This window comes from Populus nigra, chromosome 5 (assembly GCF_951802175.1).
Source record: "Populus nigra chromosome 5, ddPopNigr1.1, whole genome shotgun sequence".
NCBI classification, from domain to species: Eukaryota; Viridiplantae; Streptophyta; class Magnoliopsida; order Malpighiales; family Salicaceae; genus Populus; species Populus nigra.
In genome coordinates, this window is record NC_084856.1 from 4781857 (window position 1) to 4800927 (window position 19071).

At 37.9% G+C, this 19071-nt stretch overlaps 2 protein-coding genes across 6 annotated transcripts; one reads left to right on the plus strand and one right to left on the minus strand.

Annotated features, from left to right (window-relative positions):
• Nucleotides 1-1549: 1549 nt before the first annotated feature.
• LOC133693353 (uncharacterized) lies at nt 1550-10686 on the plus strand. Of its 5 annotated transcripts, none has more exons than XM_062114554.1 (10): nt 1550-1851; nt 2195-4649; nt 4855-5301; nt 5404-5481; nt 5660-6853; nt 6935-7492; nt 7777-8613; nt 8871-8945; nt 9026-10069; nt 10191-10686. In XM_062114554.1, exons 1-10 carry the CDS (start codon nt 1723-1725, stop codon nt 10484-10486), a joined length of 7113 nt encoding a protein of 2370 aa, XP_061970538.1. In that variant the 5' UTR covers nt 1550-1722; the 3' UTR covers nt 10487-10686. The 5 variants fall into 5 exon arrangements, with proteins under 5 accessions (XP_061970538.1, XP_061970539.1, XP_061970536.1 ...); XM_062114555.1 differs by having other exon boundaries at nt 7783-8613; nt 8868-8945; XM_062114552.1 differs by having other exon boundaries at nt 1551-1851; nt 8868-8945.
• A 510-nt stretch (nt 10687-11196) lies between these two features.
• Nucleotides 11197-18526, minus strand: LOC133693354 (cellulose synthase A catalytic subunit 2 [UDP-forming]-like). Its single transcript, XM_062114557.1, has 14 exons — nt 17931-18526; nt 17129-17324; nt 16779-17014; nt 16572-16668; nt 16268-16454; nt 14887-15153; nt 14428-14773; nt 14015-14152; nt 13775-13900; nt 13474-13686; nt 13099-13369; nt 12657-12853; nt 12197-12547; nt 11197-12102 (listed from the first exon to the last, which is right to left on the minus strand). Exons 1-14 carry the CDS (start codon nt 18009-18011, stop codon nt 11521-11523), a joined length of 3288 nt encoding a protein of 1095 aa, XP_061970541.1. The 5' UTR covers nt 18012-18526; the 3' UTR covers nt 11197-11520.
• Nucleotides 18527-19071: the final 545 nt, after the last annotated feature.

Sequence of the window (19071 nt, forward strand, 5' to 3'; positions counted from 1 at the left end):
TTTTTTTATTACTGTTTCGTCTGATATATATGAATCTTAAAAGAAAATTTTAATTAAAAAATAATAAATAAATAATTTTAGAATGAATGTATTAAAGAAATAATAATAATAAACTTGAGAAAATTATCTAAAAAACTTATAATAAAATTTTTAAAAATAGATATTTCTGCATTTAAAAAATTATATATATTAGATTCATATATAATTATTCAAAAACCTATTGGTGATATTAAATCCAAAGAAGTTGATATTATTTAAAAATAATATTATAATTAGATAATCATTTAAGCATTATTTAAAAAGAATTCAATTATAAAATGCTAAACCAAAAATAATAATGAGATAAAAAAATAATGGTTTAGATGTGCATGGGCTGGACATACTTGCCTAGCTTACATGAAAACTTAGGCCTGCATACATGTGTTTTTTTTAAAGGGCAAATGGTAGGCTGTACAATCCTATTTTTTTATTTTTTTTTTAAATTTGGTGGACGAAGCGTCTCCCCTTACGCAAACCACGTGTTATTTGTCTATTATCTTTTCTGATCATATGAATATTAGGTCTAAGTTTTTGAAAAAAGAAACCCCAAATTACAACTATTTTCTCACCAAAAAATCATGAGAAAAGTCTCATAAATATTTATAACCTGTTTATAACAATACAACACCTTTTAATTAATTTAAAAACTTAAAATCAAACTAAATAAAAAAATTTTCATGCTCCCAAATACCTTTTCCAGATTCAATTGAAAATAAATATACTTAGTAATATTTATTTTTGTGTTTCAAAAATATTTTTTAAAAAAATTGAATTTTTTTTATTTTAAATTAATATTTTTTTGATATTTTCAAATCATTTTAATGTAATGATACCAAAAATAATTTTTAAAAATAAAAAATATTTTTAAATACATTTCCGAGTGAAAAACACTTTAAAAAACAATCACAACCACACTCTCAAAAATACCATAGTTTTGAAACCCGTCCCAGCCCGACGGGTCGACCCGGAACTCGGGGTTGGAACCGTGTTGGGTTGAAGAAAAAATAGAAGAAGAAAAAATCTGGTGTGATCCGGCAAAATTCGGTCAAAAACTCGGTTGTAACCCATGAATTTTTTTTTTACTACAATAATATTATTTTAATTTTAAAAAATTAAAAATCAACAAATAACCTGATAATCTAGTCAAAACCTGATGAATCGATTAAAATCTAGAATGCAAATCTGGAACGGGACAGGATCTAAAAACTAATAGTAATACTGACGAGGCAGGAGACAAAAGCTAAGAATTAAAGAGACTCTTACACGTGGCTCCAGCAAAAGCGTCTTATCCATCTTATAGAAATTTAAGACGAGACGCGTTTATGCAATATCAGCAATAAATAAATAAATCAAACCCTCTGTACCTTCCGTTTAAATTTGATCTCAATTACTGTTTCGCCCTCTAGGCTTGTCACACGGACGCGAATTCTTATCATTATTCCGGGTCGCGAGTGGGGGCAATTGTTGGAAAATAAACCGGTTTCAAAGAGCGGGAGAAATGAAAAACCAGCCGTTTTGAATTTTTTTTAAACACTCTCCCTCACACACAACTTTAAAAAAAAAGAAAAAAGCATTTCGTTTGGCATCGTCACACTGATGAGAAAGGAATAAAAGGAAAGTTGGCAAGTGTATGATGAGTGAGTGATAAGTGTATGACGAGTGAGTGATTTCCAAAGTAGAAAAATGGAAGAAGGAGAAATGATTTTTCATGGCATGAAGAGAAAACAACTGCAAGCGCTTTGTAAAAAGCATGGAATTCTTGCAAATAAATCCAATGCCGAAATGGCTCATTTGTTGACTTTGACTCTCAAGGTGTGTTTTCTATTACAGATTGCTTATTCTTTTTCCGTTTTGTTGATCAGAGGCTTAGATGGTTTCTGTCTGTTAATTTCTTTATCTTTTTTTTTTGTTGTTGTTTGAAACTGGAATCTCCAATGGATCTTATGAGTTTTGTTGCTTATTATGCAAACTCAATAAGAATTTGAATTAATTGTGGAAGTAATTGATTACTGTTAATTTATTGTGTGTATTTTACAATTATTAGGGTTTAAACATTGAAATAATTAGATTCCCCCCCCTCCTTTTTCGGGTTATTTTTTTATGGATTTCCCTGTAGCTAAAATACTCTATTTTTTATTTTTTGAATTATAAACAGGCAAATGAAAATCCCACAACGCAAGGTTATGGTGAAGTACCAAACGAGAGTGATTCCACGAATGTGCCTAAAAAATCAAAGAATGTTAAATTCAGCCCTGATGTTGAAGTACGTGAATACGAGCCTTCGGTGTATAAAGGAAGGAAGAGGAGCTTGGTTGATTCTGGGAAAGTTAATTGTTCTCTCCCTAGAGCTAGGAATAGAGTGCAGAGAACAGTTGAAAGACATGTAGATAAGGTTGTTTTGCCGGTTGTTGGGAAGAAGAGAGGAAGAGGAGGAGAGAAGAAAGGGAGTGTTGGAGTGGAAAATGTTGATTTTAGTGATAAGCCACAACCTCCTGTAATTACGAAGGATGGAGGTGCTCAACTCGTGAAGGGTGGAGATAATTTGAGTAGGAGGCAATTGAAAAGTAGAGAGGTGGTGATTGAAAAGAATGTGGAAGGGGGTGAAGGAGATTTGGTTGTTTCGAGGAAGAATTCGAAACGGGGAGTTTCTAGAAAGAGAGGGAATAGCGAGGGGAGTGCTTTGTTGGATGAAGTTTCTCTAGAGAATGTAAGTGCAAACGACGATGCTAGACCTGCAAATGTCCCGTCGAGACCAAGAAGAAGTGTTAGGAAGAATGTAAGTACTTCACTATTGAGTGTGGAGTTGGGAAAAAGTGGAATTGTTGGCAGGACTACTCGATCACGGGCGAGGGTAGAGAATACTTCTGTAGCTGATAATAAAGCTCAAACCTTCGAGGTTCATGATGAATGTGAAAAGGTTCTCCAGACTGAAGAACCTTTGAAGGGTATCGGTAGTTATGCTTTGGGAAGAAAATCTTTTGTGCCTCAGAAGGGGGTGGCAGTAGAAATTCTAATTGATGAAGGTGTTGAATCAGGGAAGGGTAACAGGCGTTCAAGAAGAAATGCTAGGAACAAGGAAGGTACTTCATTATCGAGTGGAGATTTCAGCAAAACTGAAATTGTTGGCAGGACTACTCGGTCACACTCTAAGTTGGAGGAAAATACTTCTTCCCTTACTGCAAATAAATCTGAAACCATTGAGATTCAGGATAAATGTGAAAAGGTTAACAGGCGTTCAAGAAGAAATGCAAGGAACAAGGAAGGTACTTCATTATCGAGTGGAGATTTCAGCAAAACTGAAATTGTTGGCAGGACTACTCGGTCACACTCTAAGTTGGAGGAAAATACTTCTTCCCTTACTGCAAATAAATCTGAAACCATTGAGATTCAGGATAAATGTGAAAAGGTTCTTCAAGATGAAGAATTGTTGAAGGATTTGGGTAGATATACTTTGAGACGTAAATCTATGGTGCCTCCGAAGGGAGTAGAGGTAGTAACCTTGCCTGAAGAAGGTCTTGAATATGTAAAGGATATCAGGCGATCAAAAAGAAATATGGTAAAGGATACAGATTCCAAATCTATTATGCAAGTTGCTATTAGTAAGAGGGCAAAGTTTGGAGCTCAGGTTGCAGGGAATGCTTGTGCAGTTGGAAGTGCAGTTGAGGTTACCAAGGTTAACAAGGAGCAGAACAGGGCTGTTCAGCTTGGGGAATCTTTGAAGGCTCAAGGTAGAAATGCTTCAAGACAGAAACATGTTACAGCTCAAAAGGGCAAGGAGGAAAGTGAAGGGCCAGAGGTAAAAAGGGAAACCAGGAAGCAACCAAGGAATCCATATTTGAAGGCAGTTAACGAGGTCGAAGCTTCTGTACAGTCTAGAGGTGGGATTGAAAAGGCTGCGGTACCCATTGGCCATCTGAGGAGGTCCAGACGCAACACTGTTGTGTCAAGCTCTACTTTTGCCACCGATGAATTAGGAACTGTTGAAGCTGTTGGTAAGGTTGGGCAACTGAAACGAAAGCGTAACCCAATGATGGAGAAAGATGCTTCTGCCGTTGTGGGTGAATGTTTAGTTGGTAAACCTTCAAGACAATCCACAAAACGTGCCTCTAAAAGTGACTTGGTTGGATATACCTTCCTGGACAAAACTGTTGAAAAGAAGGAACAGAGTATATCTGCACTTCCAACTATGGTAGAGGAAGCTATATTTACTGAAGAAATGCGAAATCAGGACACTGGATTGATCTTGCCAGAAGCCACAGGGGACAAATATAATTTCAGTTTGAACCGCTGGGAGGAAGTTCTTAAAACTTCTGACAAGAAGGGGTCTCAGAGTAAAACAAGTGAATTGAGAAGAACCAGTTTCTTCGAAGTCTCTGCATTATGCTCTGACATTCAGGAGGGCATATATAGAAAAACAATTTTGCAGGAAACTTCGTCTCCAACATCAATATCACTAACGCCAGTATCTGCTTGTGCAAACCAAGAAACGCTAAAGAATGCAAGTCAGCCTGCAGTCCTTAACGAGGAGGCTAATATTGTCGTAGGTGACATGGAGAAACTTGACGTGGATGATCCATCATGCAGATCTACAGATGACGGTGCAGATTCTGGTAATGATAATTTAGATGAACTCTGACTGGTATCACTTCAGACTAATGCTTCCGATGTGTTTTCTCTGACTAATGGTTTCTCATCTGAAAATCAATCAAAATTTTCAGGCAATTAAGTCGTTTAGAATGAGGACATGCTATTTTCTTTTCAGTATTTAATTACCATGTTCTAAATATTTTGTTGATAAACCTTCCAATTTCTCAGGGCTGGAGAAAGGACTTGAAAGAAAAGAACTGGGAGAAGACTTACGCTTAGAAAGTCGCGATGTCAATGATTGTTCAACTGAAGTTGATAGAACATTTGCTCTGGAGGATGGTATCTGTGATCTAGAAAATACTGGACAGTACATTACAGGAAATAACAATGAGTATGAAGAGGCACCTTGTGAGGATAGAGCATCACCAGCTGCTGGCGAAGAGATGGTCAGTTTGGGCACTGAAATAAACTTACAGGAGAATGGTGATGTCCTCACCGAAGCTGCTGAAGAGAAACAAAATCTTATTTCAGAGGGAAACTCTGGCGATGTTTCTCAGCTTTCTAGAGGAACACGCATACATGAACTTTTAGATGGAGAAGGAACCTGTCTGAGTGTCCCAGAACAAGGCACCGATGAAGGTGAAAATTGTTCTGCAGCCACTGTACCTTCACAATGTAAACCAAATCTTGCAATTTATTGATTTCTTCCTCCTGACAGCATTTTGCCTTTTCTATTGCCATTTGGAATTCATTTTAATTCAATCCTTTTTCTGTCAGCAGCCACTGGTATTGGCAAGCAAAGATTGTCCTTTTCTTCAGGTGATGCCTCTGTGGGCAGGAACATACTACATCAAGGTGATTTTTTTTTAGAGGACATTTGAGGAATATGCTCTGGTATCTGCGTTAGCTATTACTTTTCTGTCTAACGAAAAATTACACTGAAAATCTACAAATATTAACAGTCATGTCACTGAAAGTAGTAATGCTTATTTTAACAAACCTGAAAACTTCCTTTCAATTGTTAATGTTTTAGATGAGAAATCAACAACAAAGAGTAATTCAAGTTGTAAGGATGGAAAGCATGTTCTGGAGGAAAAGGAAGCTGCTTCAGATGCTTTGCCACAATCTTCTCTGAAGGAATTGCAAGATAAAAAGGAGGATAATATTGCAATAACAAGAGAAACTGAAGTCACCTTGCACAGTGACAGTGACATAGTATCAACTGGAGTGAATGCTTCACCGATGCTTTCTGAGGAGCTCAGTTGTTACAATGAGATGATTGCAAAAATAAACTGCAGCATTGATGCTACCGTTGATGCGCCTATTAGCAAGTTCCATGAAACTGTTATGGATATGAACAGTGGCCGAGACATGGATGAAGAGTCGGATGTTGAACAATGTGAAACTAAGGGAGAAGAATCAGGATGCGCTGTAGTAACTGAGCACGGTGATGACAGTGGTTGCCAGAAGGTGTCTGCAAAGGTAAATGCCAACGCTGACTCCTGTTTAGTTCATTTGGTTTCTGAAGGAACGGAAGGTTTTGAAGGGGAAACATTTGATATGATGATGGGCCGTTCTAGTGATTTCCGTGTATCAAGTAAAGAGATGGTCAATGGTACAAATATGGCTAGAGAACAGTGCGCTCACGTTGTCAGGAAGGAAACTGCAAATGATGCTCTCTTAGCTGAGCTTTGTGATTACAGCAGCGGCGAGGAGGTGGCTGCCAATCTGAATGGCAATGCTGATACAAGTCTGACTCCAGCCATTTATAAAGAAATTGAAATTTCAGGGCGAAAGAATGTTGGATCGGGCGAAAACACTTCTAAGAGCACAAAAGGAAATAATATGTGGACAGACCACGAAACCTTACCTGTAGGTAGTGATTCCAATGCTGGCACTTTTGCACAAGGTATGGATGAGCACTTAGATGAAGAGAAAACTGCAGAAATGAGTGGTGGTGAACTCTGTGATCATATCAGTAGAGATGGTGAAGCAGCTGACAAAAAACCACTAATGGTAACAACCGAAAGATTGGACATGTCAGACACACAAAATGAAGGAACTCCACAACGAAATAGTCCTTCACGGCCCAGTGATCTTTGTGATCGTATAGGTGGAGCTGGTGAAGCAGTTGACAAAGAATCATTAATGGTGACAGCTGAAAGATTGGACATGTCGCACACAGAAGATGAAGGAACCGCACAATCAAGTGGTCCTGTGGGGCTTGGTAAGCAGTTTTCAGATTATGGTGAGTTTTTGAAAATTAATGATGCTGTTCGCAGTGCTTTCACTGACATTGCATTTGCAGATTGTGAGCGTATTGGTGAAACATCAAATGTAGTTATGAGCACCGAGCTTGAACCCGGAGTTGAGGCTGGTAAATTTGATAATCTCAAAGAGGGGAATGCTTTAGAGCTAGAAAGAAGTACTTCCATTGCTTCAGAAAACCATATCTCTATGGATGCCATAGCTGCTTTTATGAAGGAAGACGTTGAAAAGGTGGGGGATGATTCGAAGTTGAAGCATAGCAACATTGATGATGAGAAGAAGTACAGCATTTTTGCTCTCCAACATGTTACTTCGAAGGGCATTGCGGAGCACTCAGTTGAGGAACTTCTTCATGAGAATAAAGATGATTGTAATGTTGTATCAAAGGATGCCAGCAAGAACATTGAAGCAGATGAAGCTGGGTCGGTGGCCATTGGTGGAAAGATTTGTTTTGAGAAAATTGACGACAGCAACAACTGGACTGAAGGAACGCCGATTTCTTTAAAACAAAAATTATTTGCCGAGTCATCTTCTGGAACATGCGGAATGGGTTCATTTACTGATGCTGTCTCAGTGCTGCATGTTTTATTATCTCAAAGTGAGTATCTGAAGCCTGAAAGTGTTAATTAATACCAAAACCTTATCTGATAAAATCCTTCCTGTTAAAGATTGAATATTTGAAAATGACAGACACGAGATCTAAGTATCTTTTGGTTTGTAGTGTGGCAAGTCGGAGTTAATTTTTGTCGTGTTAGTTTCAACAAGTATGCTTTTTTGACACTAAGGGCTATCTATTAAGGATTTATCGTCCAGTGCTAAATGAATGTTATTTTCTGGCTAAGAGCATAATTTCTCATATTTAATGATCTGTTTATCCTGTAGCAACAGACCATATACCCCCACAGCTTCTCACTGGATCTGATGCATCTGCCTCGTTCACCAACTGGGAATTGAATTTGATTCAAGGGAAGACAGAACATGATCAAGTTGAATCTGACGAGGAAGCCTTGAAAGACAATTTGACAAGCAACGATTCTGAGCATACTACAAAGGTGAACAAAAATGTTGAAGAAATCTCGTTCACCAACTGGGAAGCGAATTTGATCCAAGTGAATGGAGAACAAGAACAAGTTGAAGAATCTGACGGGGAAGCCTTGAAAGACAGTTTGATAAGCAACGATGTTGAGCATACAGTATGGGTGAACAAAAATGTTGAAGAAATCCTGTTCACCGACCGAGAAGTGAATTTGATCTTAGGGAATGGAGAACAACATCAAGTTGAAGAATCTGATGGAGTAGCCTTGAAAGACAATTCAATAATCAACGATCCTTTAGATGAGCATGGAGCAGAGACAAGCATAAGCAACAATACTTTCGATGATGCTCCTCAAGACTTAAAAGTAGACAATATCTCATATCCTGAAATTCAAAACACCTGTGAAACAGGATTGGGTGCAATAGACAAAGTTAGCTCAGTAACCCCTTCAAAGATGGGCATCTTAGAGGAAGTGGGTATTGGAGGGACTTTCCAACCAGTTATTCCAGTTGAGGCATCACCTGAAACGGCTAAATGTTCGCTACAAAAAACATCTTTAAGCTGCAGCAAACCAGAACAGAACGTGTCTTCAGAACAACTAGTATTTAATGATACCTATTGTAGCTTACCTGAAATCACTTCAGTTTGTTCTGTTGTACAGAAAAATGGTCCCGTGTCTTGTGGTGAGTGTTTCCACGCTACAAATCTGAAATCTTAATGTGTTTAGTTGCACCAAATGCCTTTCGATAGGCAAGAAATCCGATACGAGATCCAATCTTGGATTTTGATTATTTTCTCTACCATTTTTTTTATAAAATCAGCTTCACACACCTACAAATAGGCAGTCCAGTTTGCTTTGCAGTGTCATATTATTCGTCTACTAAGGAAACGTGAAGATAACCTTTTGCTTTTTCTTTTTTACATTGTTGTGGAACAGAAGGCAGGTTTGTACCACAATTATATTGTAAAGATATGAGCAATTATGGAGGAGAAGAAACAACTTGCAACAACATAGGTATGGTTGTTAATTATGTTCTCGTTTAACTTAGTATCAACATGTACAGATCACCTTGATTTATCATGATTGTTTTGTAGGAAGCAATCCCACAGAGCAGGGTGAATTCCACAGAGAGGACTATGAGGTTTTAATAGCACAAAATGTCGGATCTGAGGAAGTTACAGAAGCTTTAAATGATGCTACAGACGATACCAGCTTAGAAACTAATCGAAGTGATCCTCGGGAAGTTGCAATAGAGCAAGCCAATGAGCACCCAGATGAAGTAAATGAATCAGCTCTCATGATTGGCCTTGATTGTCAACCTCAAAATCAGCAGTCATGTCAGAGAGAGAGAGAAAGCCACGCCATAGAGACTGAGGCAGCACATTGCTTGCATAAGCTTGATGTTGGTGTTTTCTCCAAGGAGATCGTAGACTTTGGAAATGGCATTGTGACTTCTCCATTCAAATGCCAGAGAGATGTTGATTCCCCTGCTGGTTCTTCATTCAGTGTATCTCAACATCATATAACAGAAAATGATGCCTGGGAGCTGAATTTATTTTTTGGAGAGAACGAACAAGATGAGAATCAAACATCAGATACACGGTTCTTGCTCACCAATTTGAAAAAAGAGGATGCTGGGAAGGTGGAAGAAAATATAGTTGTTACTGAACATGCCACTGTTCAAGTTGCTGAGGAGCAACAAGGTGAACTAGGGCAAGTAATGGATGAGAAAATTGAAGAGGCAAAACACACATTCTTCACTATTTTAGATGAGCTCAACTTTGAAGATTCCGAAGGTTCAAAGAAGCAAGTTTGTGTTCCCCTCGAGGTTGATAGCATTCAAGAGTGTATTAACTGTGAGAATCATGAAAACAAGTCTGTGAATACCGAGCATTCTTATGATTCCGCGGAAAAAGAAATCTGGATAGATGTTGCTGAGGTGAATGCTTGTCATGATGCTGTTTCATCAGAGCAAAGGGTGGAATGCGATCTAATCTACCTGAAACAACATAATAATGAAAACCTCAGTGGCGAAGATGTTGGAGTAACAAAGGACTTGAGTGTGGATGTGTCGTCCAAACCAGATGTACCCATTTTGGATCAATCTCCGGAAATCACAAATTCAGCTATTAGTAAAGGTATGAATAAAAACAAGAGCTTGTCGTTGTCTTTTCTCTGTTTGCACGATGTTCTAGACCTGATCTCACAAGACATTGACCAAGCACACAGAACTAAGATGCTGTGTGAATTGTCTTGCAGAAATTGCTGTTGGCGATGACCAGAAGCGTCAAATGAAGTTGCCATCACCTCAAAAGACAACTTCATGTGCTGAAGACGAAGAAAGCCATAGCTCGGATGCGAAACAGTTGAACATTTCAATGGTTAAAGTGAAGATCAATAAAACTGGTTTTGTTCAAGCTACTCCCCGGAAGATGGTTACTTATACCGGCATGAAAGAAAACCTGGCAAGTATCAAGAGGGAGCAACGTGGTAATATGACAGCTCCGAACGCATTATCAAAGAGGCGGGCTCTGGGGAATCTCAGAAACAATTAGACTTTAGTGGCCCCTTCTGGTTTTTGGTTGGTTATTTTTAGTTTTTGCTTTCAGATATGAGCATATCTCATGCATCTTTTACCGGAATATGGAAACTCTGTTTTGGTTGCGCAGAATTTAGATTTATTCGTGTAATCTATGTCTGATCACCGATTTCTTAAGCAACGAAATACTTATTTATATATTTCCCGAGTTTGTGTTTCTTTTCTTTGGACTTGCCTGATTGATCTCTTCATGCAGCCATTATTTCACTGTATCCATAACATCATATTGTTTTGTCATGTTATCGCATGCTGGCTGATGATGTGGAACTACAAATATGTACAGCTATGTGATTTTTTGCAGACCTTGCTAGAGGTAGTGTTTGGATATATTTATGGCCTCAGCCTAGGCATTTGAAATCGAACAGAAACACACGAAGAACCAATCCTCTGCTTCAAGAGGTACCTCCGCAGCAAGCATGGTCACTGTGAACCACAAAATTTTGTGGGCTTTCAATTCAGTCAAAGAAAGACTACGACTCCCGTGCAAAGACTCGTTAAAAAAGACCTGGACGGAAAGCTTGCAAGAGCTGTCTAGGAGGCATTTTGAACAGCAATGCTCTTAGCAACTACATTTTAATTGAAGACGGCAGAATACAAGCTGGAGCAATGCATCCCAGTTCATTTCTGAAGGGAATTGATGTGGAAGTTATCACAGCAAAAAGGAGATTTTGAATTCCCTCATAAGAAGGGTACATAAATTATATCAAAATAATACATGTTTTCTCATGCTACAAACAGATCTTATAATCAACAAGAAAAGTATCAAATGAATTAATGAAAACTAGACAAAACAAATGATAGTATATCAGTCCTTCGTATCTACACATCCCCACTACAATTTCCATTCCAAACTTATTGCTAGGAATCATGCTTTTGTCAAGGGAGGATGTCTTTTATCTTCGATGATAAGAATTGTAGCTCGCTTATGCACTCCTAAAACGACCTTTCTACATGCAACTCAAAACCATTAAACCTTCTACGTCATGTGTCTTAATCACAATTCAACCCACAAATTTCCAAGACAATGCCACCTTTCGACAAAAATGGGTTGATTCGAACCCATAAGAGTGTTAAAACAGAAGCTAGAAGGATCGACCATACAACAATAATGGTGGGAAGCCTGTCTTGTTTCCCTATCAACCCCTTGAGGAACGGGTAAAGGTGGACAATTACCCACAATGCAAAGAATAGCTTACCAAAGAGTGGACCCCAAGTCTCGTAACCATTATTGATGGCATCAGAAATTCCAACTACGACTCCAATTATGTTTATGATAAGCAAAGTCATAGGAGGGATCAACAGAGATGTCCATTTAAATAGGTAGAGCTCTGAAAATTCTCCATCATCAGCCGCTTTGGAGGTAACAGTGAAATTGGTGTTAACTCCAGCCAATACCTTAAGAAGACCCTGGAAAAGAGCAAATAGATGAGATGATGCACCGCCAATGACCCAGAACTGCTCATTTCTCCACCAGTCATGGATGCCAACACCTCCCCACTGCATTTCGAGGATACCAGTTGCAGCTATGGATATGAAGAGAGCCATGAAAATGATACTGGCATAGTTACTAATCTGTACACCACATGAAAATAAGGTTTAGAAGAAAGGCTTGCAACTCAAACAATATTGTTCCATTTATTTAAAAAGGTATGGGTAAAGAAATTACCTCAGGAACAATGAATTTCCCAGTCAGTAGACAGACAGCAGGTAAGGTACAGTAGGCAATCAAGGGGATCGATGTCAATGGATAGACAACAGAGTTTATATAAGAGAAGCGTTCCAACCATTTCAATCCACATCCATATCCATACCATATTGGACAGTGTCTACTCAATAAAATCTCAACAGATCCCAGTGCCCATCGGAGCACCTGGTGTAGACGATCTGAAAGGTTTATTGGAGCTGAACCTTTAAATGCAGGCATTTTTGGTGTGCAATACACTGATCGCCAGCCATGGCAATGCATCTTGAAGCCAGTTAATATATCCTCAGTAACAGAGCCATAAATCCACCCAATCTAGAACAACATTTCGATAAAGACAACAGGAAAGTCAAATGTCAATTCTACTTGAAAGGAAACCCTGTAAGCTAAAATGTCAAGTTTGGAACATTCATGGCATGCATACCTCTTTTCCCCACTCAGTTTTATCTTCATAACCACAACTAATGACATGAATGGCTTCTTTCAAAAGTGATGCAGAACTAGCTCCTTTAGGAACTCCACCATCTTCCATAAGTGTAGCGGCTATGAAAACTGACGACTGTCCAAATTTTTTCTCAAATTTTATCTGAGGCATCAAGGCTGATTTTTCATTATCTATCCCTGAAATCAAAGTTTGATAATCACAGCAATGATCAGGCTTTTGTTCGGTCTAATGCAAGCAAAGAGCAACACCATCCAAGATTTCAAAAATAGACGAAGGACTAATTTGACCTGGCTACTGGAAGTCAAAAAACATTAATATCCAACTCAAAACACACAAATGAGTGGAGATTATTTAATCCTTCGATATCTTCAAGAAACTATTGATATTTTAACTCCACAAAACAATTAAGTGTTACTCTTACCTTCAATACCCTCCTCAATATTTTCTAATGCATGTATCTGCTTAGAAGCCTCCTTGCTCTTCTTTTTTTCATTTGATTTTGATTTTGACTTCTTATTCTTCTTTTTAGATCGGCAACAGCAGCAGCACCATCTTGGCAAGCAATTGCATGTCCTCCCTGGGGGCTTCTTCTTGACAGGGGCATCATATCCATAAAGTGCTTGCCTCCTAAAAACACATCCAGTACCAACATATATAGGACCTTGTATGCCATCCAATCCTTTCATATTGATCTGCATTTATAAAAAAATGGAATGAGCTTATTAAAAAAATAAATGAAAATAAACAAGAAAGCTTGTGTGTGTATCAAATCAACATTATAAAGATTTTTACTTACATCAAAGAATACAACATTACGATTTGAGTATCTATCATGACGATCAATCCCATCAAATCTTTGTGGAAATTGAACATAACAAATTTTCTTTCCAGATGTTGGGTCCATCATGAAGCACATGGCTTCGCGAAGTGCCTTGCTATTGTTTATATAGTGATCACAATCAACATTCAGCATGTAAGGAGCATTTGATATGATTGCAGAGACCCTCACCTGCATCAACCGGCCAACACAAAATGTTAGAGAGGGAAGACAATGATCAAATGCCAGAACAGTTTGTGTGCATGTGTGATTGTTTTACCAAAGCATTCATAGCCCCAGCTTTTTTGTGGTGATCAAATCCTGGTCTCTTCTCACGAGACACATAAACTAGACGGGGCAATTCATTTCCTTCAACATCATGAACTCCATTATGACCAAGGAAAACCTGAAGGATGATAGTAAGAATTAGAGTTACTTGCAACGCCTCACTAACTATAAGGTCAGTGGGATGGTATGGCATCTGACACCACACTAAATGTATTCAAACAACATCTTTCACCTGAATCATTCCTGGATGATCTCTGACATTATTCCCCGGCCATGGAGAACCATCCTGCATTGTCCAACCATCTTCAGGAACCTTCTGCGCCATAGCAACTAATCCGTTTATTCGAACTTTGAACTCTTCATATTCTCTCTGGTACCAACAAAGAACAACAAAAAACCATAATGTGATTTGCTTAAATGAACCCAATTTTTTATTTATTTATGATGAGGATATCATTATTGTGGATACAATAATTTCAGCACAACAAGTTTAGCTTTCATTTTATAATGAATGCAAAGGCAAGCTTCTTCCCTAGTCATGTTTTATGAATTTTCATTTTTATGGATTTTTTGAACAAGTCATGTAAAAGATTGAGACAAGGATTGAATAATAGCATAAACAACTAGAAGGGATGACCCACAAACCTTCATGGCACGACGCTCTCTGATAAATGCTGGATCTACTTTGTCTTTCAAATAGTCAACCTTCTTAGCAAAATACCATTCTGGAGCCCGAGGCTCAATGCTGAACCTCTTGCAGAAAGGGACCCACTTTCTTGCAAATTCAGATGTCTCAGAGATAGCTTCGAAAGTAAGCATGGCTGCACCATCATCTGAAACATAGCACGCAACTTTTTCGACTGGATAATCTACAGCAAGGATGGACAAGACTGTGTTTGCAGTGATAAGTGGAGGTTCTTTCATAGGATCAACAGTACTAACAAATACGTCAACACTCGCTAACTCAGATGGCTTCCCCTCTTTCTCATACCTATGAAACAATTAAAAATTGAACATGAAATTTCTGAGAATAATAACCATGGTGTGTGTGTGTGTGTGTGTGTGTGTGTGAGAGAGAGAGAGAGAGAGAGAGAGAGGCAGTACCTCAATGATAATCTATCAAGATATGTTTCTCGCTCAATTGGGAACCATTTTGGAAACTGATCTAATATCCATGATATGGCAAACCATATTTCACAAATTACTGATGTAAGCCACAATCCATAGGCATCGTTGACTGGATGAAGAATTCTATAGTGAAAAAAGAGGCTGAGAATCACAAGCCTGAGTATAATGATCAATCTGTATGGGCTAATCTTGCTTGAAGAAATTGGTAGTTTCCTTGAAAGAGGCTGCCTTCCTTCATCCATCCTATCAAATAATGTTGGACAATTAGTTTTTCTAATCCAAACTCTAGAAGCAGAAAGTGACAGAAAAAACAGGATTGGATGGACCTTCACTCGCTAAATTTGTTTAAAAGCTGGAATTTCTAAGTACTATACTTGACAATGACACCCAAAATACTGGACATAAAACCTGAAACGTGTCTAGTTATAGTTTTAGAAACATAAAGCATCTATTTTCATATGCTTAGCAAATGCACAGGGGCATCCATGCTTGGAGTATATTGAGTATAAAACCAACTAAAATAGTTATTTGTACAACCTGCAATGCTAGCACTTGAAGCTATAAAAAACATATAGTTGGCTGATACAAAATCATAAAACAGTTATGCCTTCACAGTAACAAACTTTTTGCAAGGACAAATCACTAATCAGATAAACTAATCTCAATTCTCACCAATGATTAAACAAGTATTGAGAATTACATTCAGACATGACGACCAAATCATTGCTAGAAGTGTCAAATGGAGTATAACTTACACTATAGTAGATATTAAAAACACTTCTTAGCGTTTTGTGATTAACAACAGTCACTTTTAGAATGTAATTAAATTAAATGTTTCCTGAAGGCAATAGAAATTCCAATCAATAACTTCACATTTAATGTCATTGCAACAACATGGCACACAAACCTAGTTCTTATCTTAGGTGGAAGTTCTACATAACAACAACTGTTTTTTTTTCACAGCAACTGCAAAATCTTAGTAATTGTTGCTGGTATTCTTATTTTGAATACAAAAAAGTTCAGCAAGTTGCAAGTATACTTGTGATTACTTGGCATAATTTCTATATTAAAATGAAAAATTTTCATCCTAGTGACCTTTTCCAGCTTTCTTCCAACACCAGGCTAATGATGAATAAATAAAAATAATCAGAAAAGGAAAAATAATCTTCATGATTGAGATTGCTGTGTCGGACTAACTGAAGCAGCCAAGTCCCAGAGCAAATCAAAGAACAATATCCTTACTTAAGATAAAACAAAGGGGATTTGATAGGCTAAAAATCAAATAATCAAGCTCTGGAAAGGAAAAAGAATGAGCTAACACCCTGCAGAGCAATACTTGATCAGTTAGCGCTCTTACATAGGCAAATCAGGATCATCCAATTCATCTCCACCATTGTTTTCACCACCCTTTCCTCCTTGGTGCTTGACCACCTGAAGTTTATCGCTCTGCTTTTTCTTCCACTCCTCCATTCTTTCCTTCCATGCAACCGTTCCATACCCATACACTGCCAAGTCTTTATTAGGATCCATAGGCCTTGGTGGCACTGCAGCGTCAACACAAGTAAACACACACTAGGCTAAGATGAGGCAAAAATCTAAACAGCCATTAAAGTCAAGATGTATTTCAGAAAAGTTGTAAATCATCAATTTAATGGACTTACAGGACATGGAAGAATCCGGAAATGGCATTGGGTGAATTCGTTTTCCACGAAATGGGGGTATAATAAGGGCATGCTTATCAGAAGAGATTCCAACATCCTACACCAAAAAACCCAGTCTCATCATGTGAACACCAATTAAGTAAAAATTACAGTTTTAACATACAGAAGATACAAATTGAAGAGTGAAATCAGAACAATCAAATCTACCTCTTCACCATATGTCAGGAGAGGAATTTCAGGAACAACGGAAGCAGAGTCGAACTCTGATGGTGTGGCAAACCCAGAAACATTGGATTGGGAACCACGGCCAGTGTTGAGGCGAGCAGCTAGCAAGGCTTCAGCGACCTGGTGAGGGTCTCTCCTGTCATTGATTCCTATGTCAAATTCATTCTCCAAATCATCCGTATCCTCCTCTTCCTCATCCCCGTCAACTCTAGGACTCCCTGCAATAGGTCGCATGTTTCAGCTATTGTTGAACTAATATCAAAATCTCACCTAGGGTTTTCAACGAATATAGCATAAAACGGTCAATATAGCAAAGACAGTGAGAGGGTAACCTTTGATACGCTTGTATCTGGTTCGGCATTGAGGGCAGGCTTGATTGCCCTCTCTTCTTTCATACTCATAGCAAGGTCTACACACAGGGAATGCACATTCATTGCAAGCAACAAATGGCTCCCCATCTACTGTAATCTCTATCTCATCCCCGCAGATCTTGCAAATCTGCCCGCTTAATTCTTTAACAGATGTGACCTGGAATTGATAGCAGCTATAAAATTAAATCTCAATCAGACCATGGAGCAACATCAGTTGATGAAATGAAGATTGCAAAAGCTTGAGATATTTTAGCTGCTCGATCTCACAAAAAAAAAAAGAGCTGATGAGAATCAAAGTTGCAAAATTTCATACAACATTTCATTAACTAGCTCTGAAATCTAGAGCTTAAAGGGGGAAAAAAACAGGAACTGATTAATGAAAACTGTTTATAAAATACATTACCGCAGCGCACAAGAAAAGAAATTTGAGACAAAACACATTTCGCAATAATATGATCCTCTATCAACCTAAAGAAATCAATAAATTAAGCATGAGTAGTATGCTTAAAAATCTTCCAAATATACACTGGAAAAAGAAAAAAGAAAAACCATTAGAGTCGCTTTCACTGTTTAAAAACCAACTGGGATCCCTGAACTTTACACAAAATCAGTTGTCACGGCCAAAAGTACTCGAGATAGGCAAATGGGTGTGTTCAAAATGCAGAAATGGAGCCATAAAACGAGAAACAATGTTCTCCAGGATCATACTGTTTAAATCCACAAAACACTGAACAGAGAAAAAAAAAATCCAAGTAGCACTTACTCTTGCTATTTCATCCGCATTGATAAGAACAAACTCGTTTCTATTGTGAGAACCAGCAATGAGTCTCCCTTTGGTCTCCATTTATAGCTTATCACACAAGATAAAAACCCCTCCAATCTCAACTCACAATATCACTATCTTCCCCACCCTCTCTCTTTCTGTCTCTCATCACTCAAAAACCCACAAAACTCGAAACTTTAGCTCTTCTCTCTCTGTACTTTCAGTTTTAGCCCACTCTCTCAGCCTCCCAGTTCAAGAAAACACGACATTACAGTACTACTATGAGAGAGAGGAGATATATATAGGAAGAGAGAATTTCAGAAGTGTCAATTTCAATTACAATAAAATACCATGAAGAGAAATTAGATTAAAAAAAAGGCTTGATTTCCCCCCTTTTTTGTTCGATTATTTTGCTGGTTGATTCTTTTCTTCACGGATCACCCAGCTGGGTTCTCTCTGTTGAACTGGTTGGTCTTGAACTGTGACGCCACTTTGCTTGCCAAAAATAATTATATGCAAAATGTAATTTCTTTAGAAAGAGAAAAATATTATATTGATTGAGAAAAGAAGAGAGAGAGAGAATACGGAATAGAAAAGAAATTCAACGCGTAATACACAAGAGACGAGGTAGAGACACAGGCAATAAATAAGATCAGATTAACGTATTGATCTACATGGGTGTGTCGGTTGGTATGTCTACCTCCACTCCTCATCTATGTGTATGTATATGTGTGTATGTATGTATGTATGTACGTATATGTATATGTATACGTTTTTGCATCTGTGGGTTTTATGCAGTGAACAAAATGGATTAAAGGGATTTTAGTTGTGCGCCAATTATTTTTATGGAGAGTGGTGGCTGCTGATGTGGTGGTGGTGGGGACAATGGTGGTGCCCCACCGGAGCTGCTTTTTGGAGAGTGTAAAAGGGTGTTTTTAGTAATTGCATAGGTTTCTGGTTTGTGCTGTTGTTCGATTTATGAAGTAGTGATGATGTGAGGTGATGTTTCTATATATAATTTATAGAAAATATATATGATTTTCTTTTTTTTTTAATGCCTGTCTCTTATTATATTAGTATTGCTGAGAAAAAAAATATTTGTTTTTATTGAAGGTTTTTTAATTTACGTTTTGATGTTAAA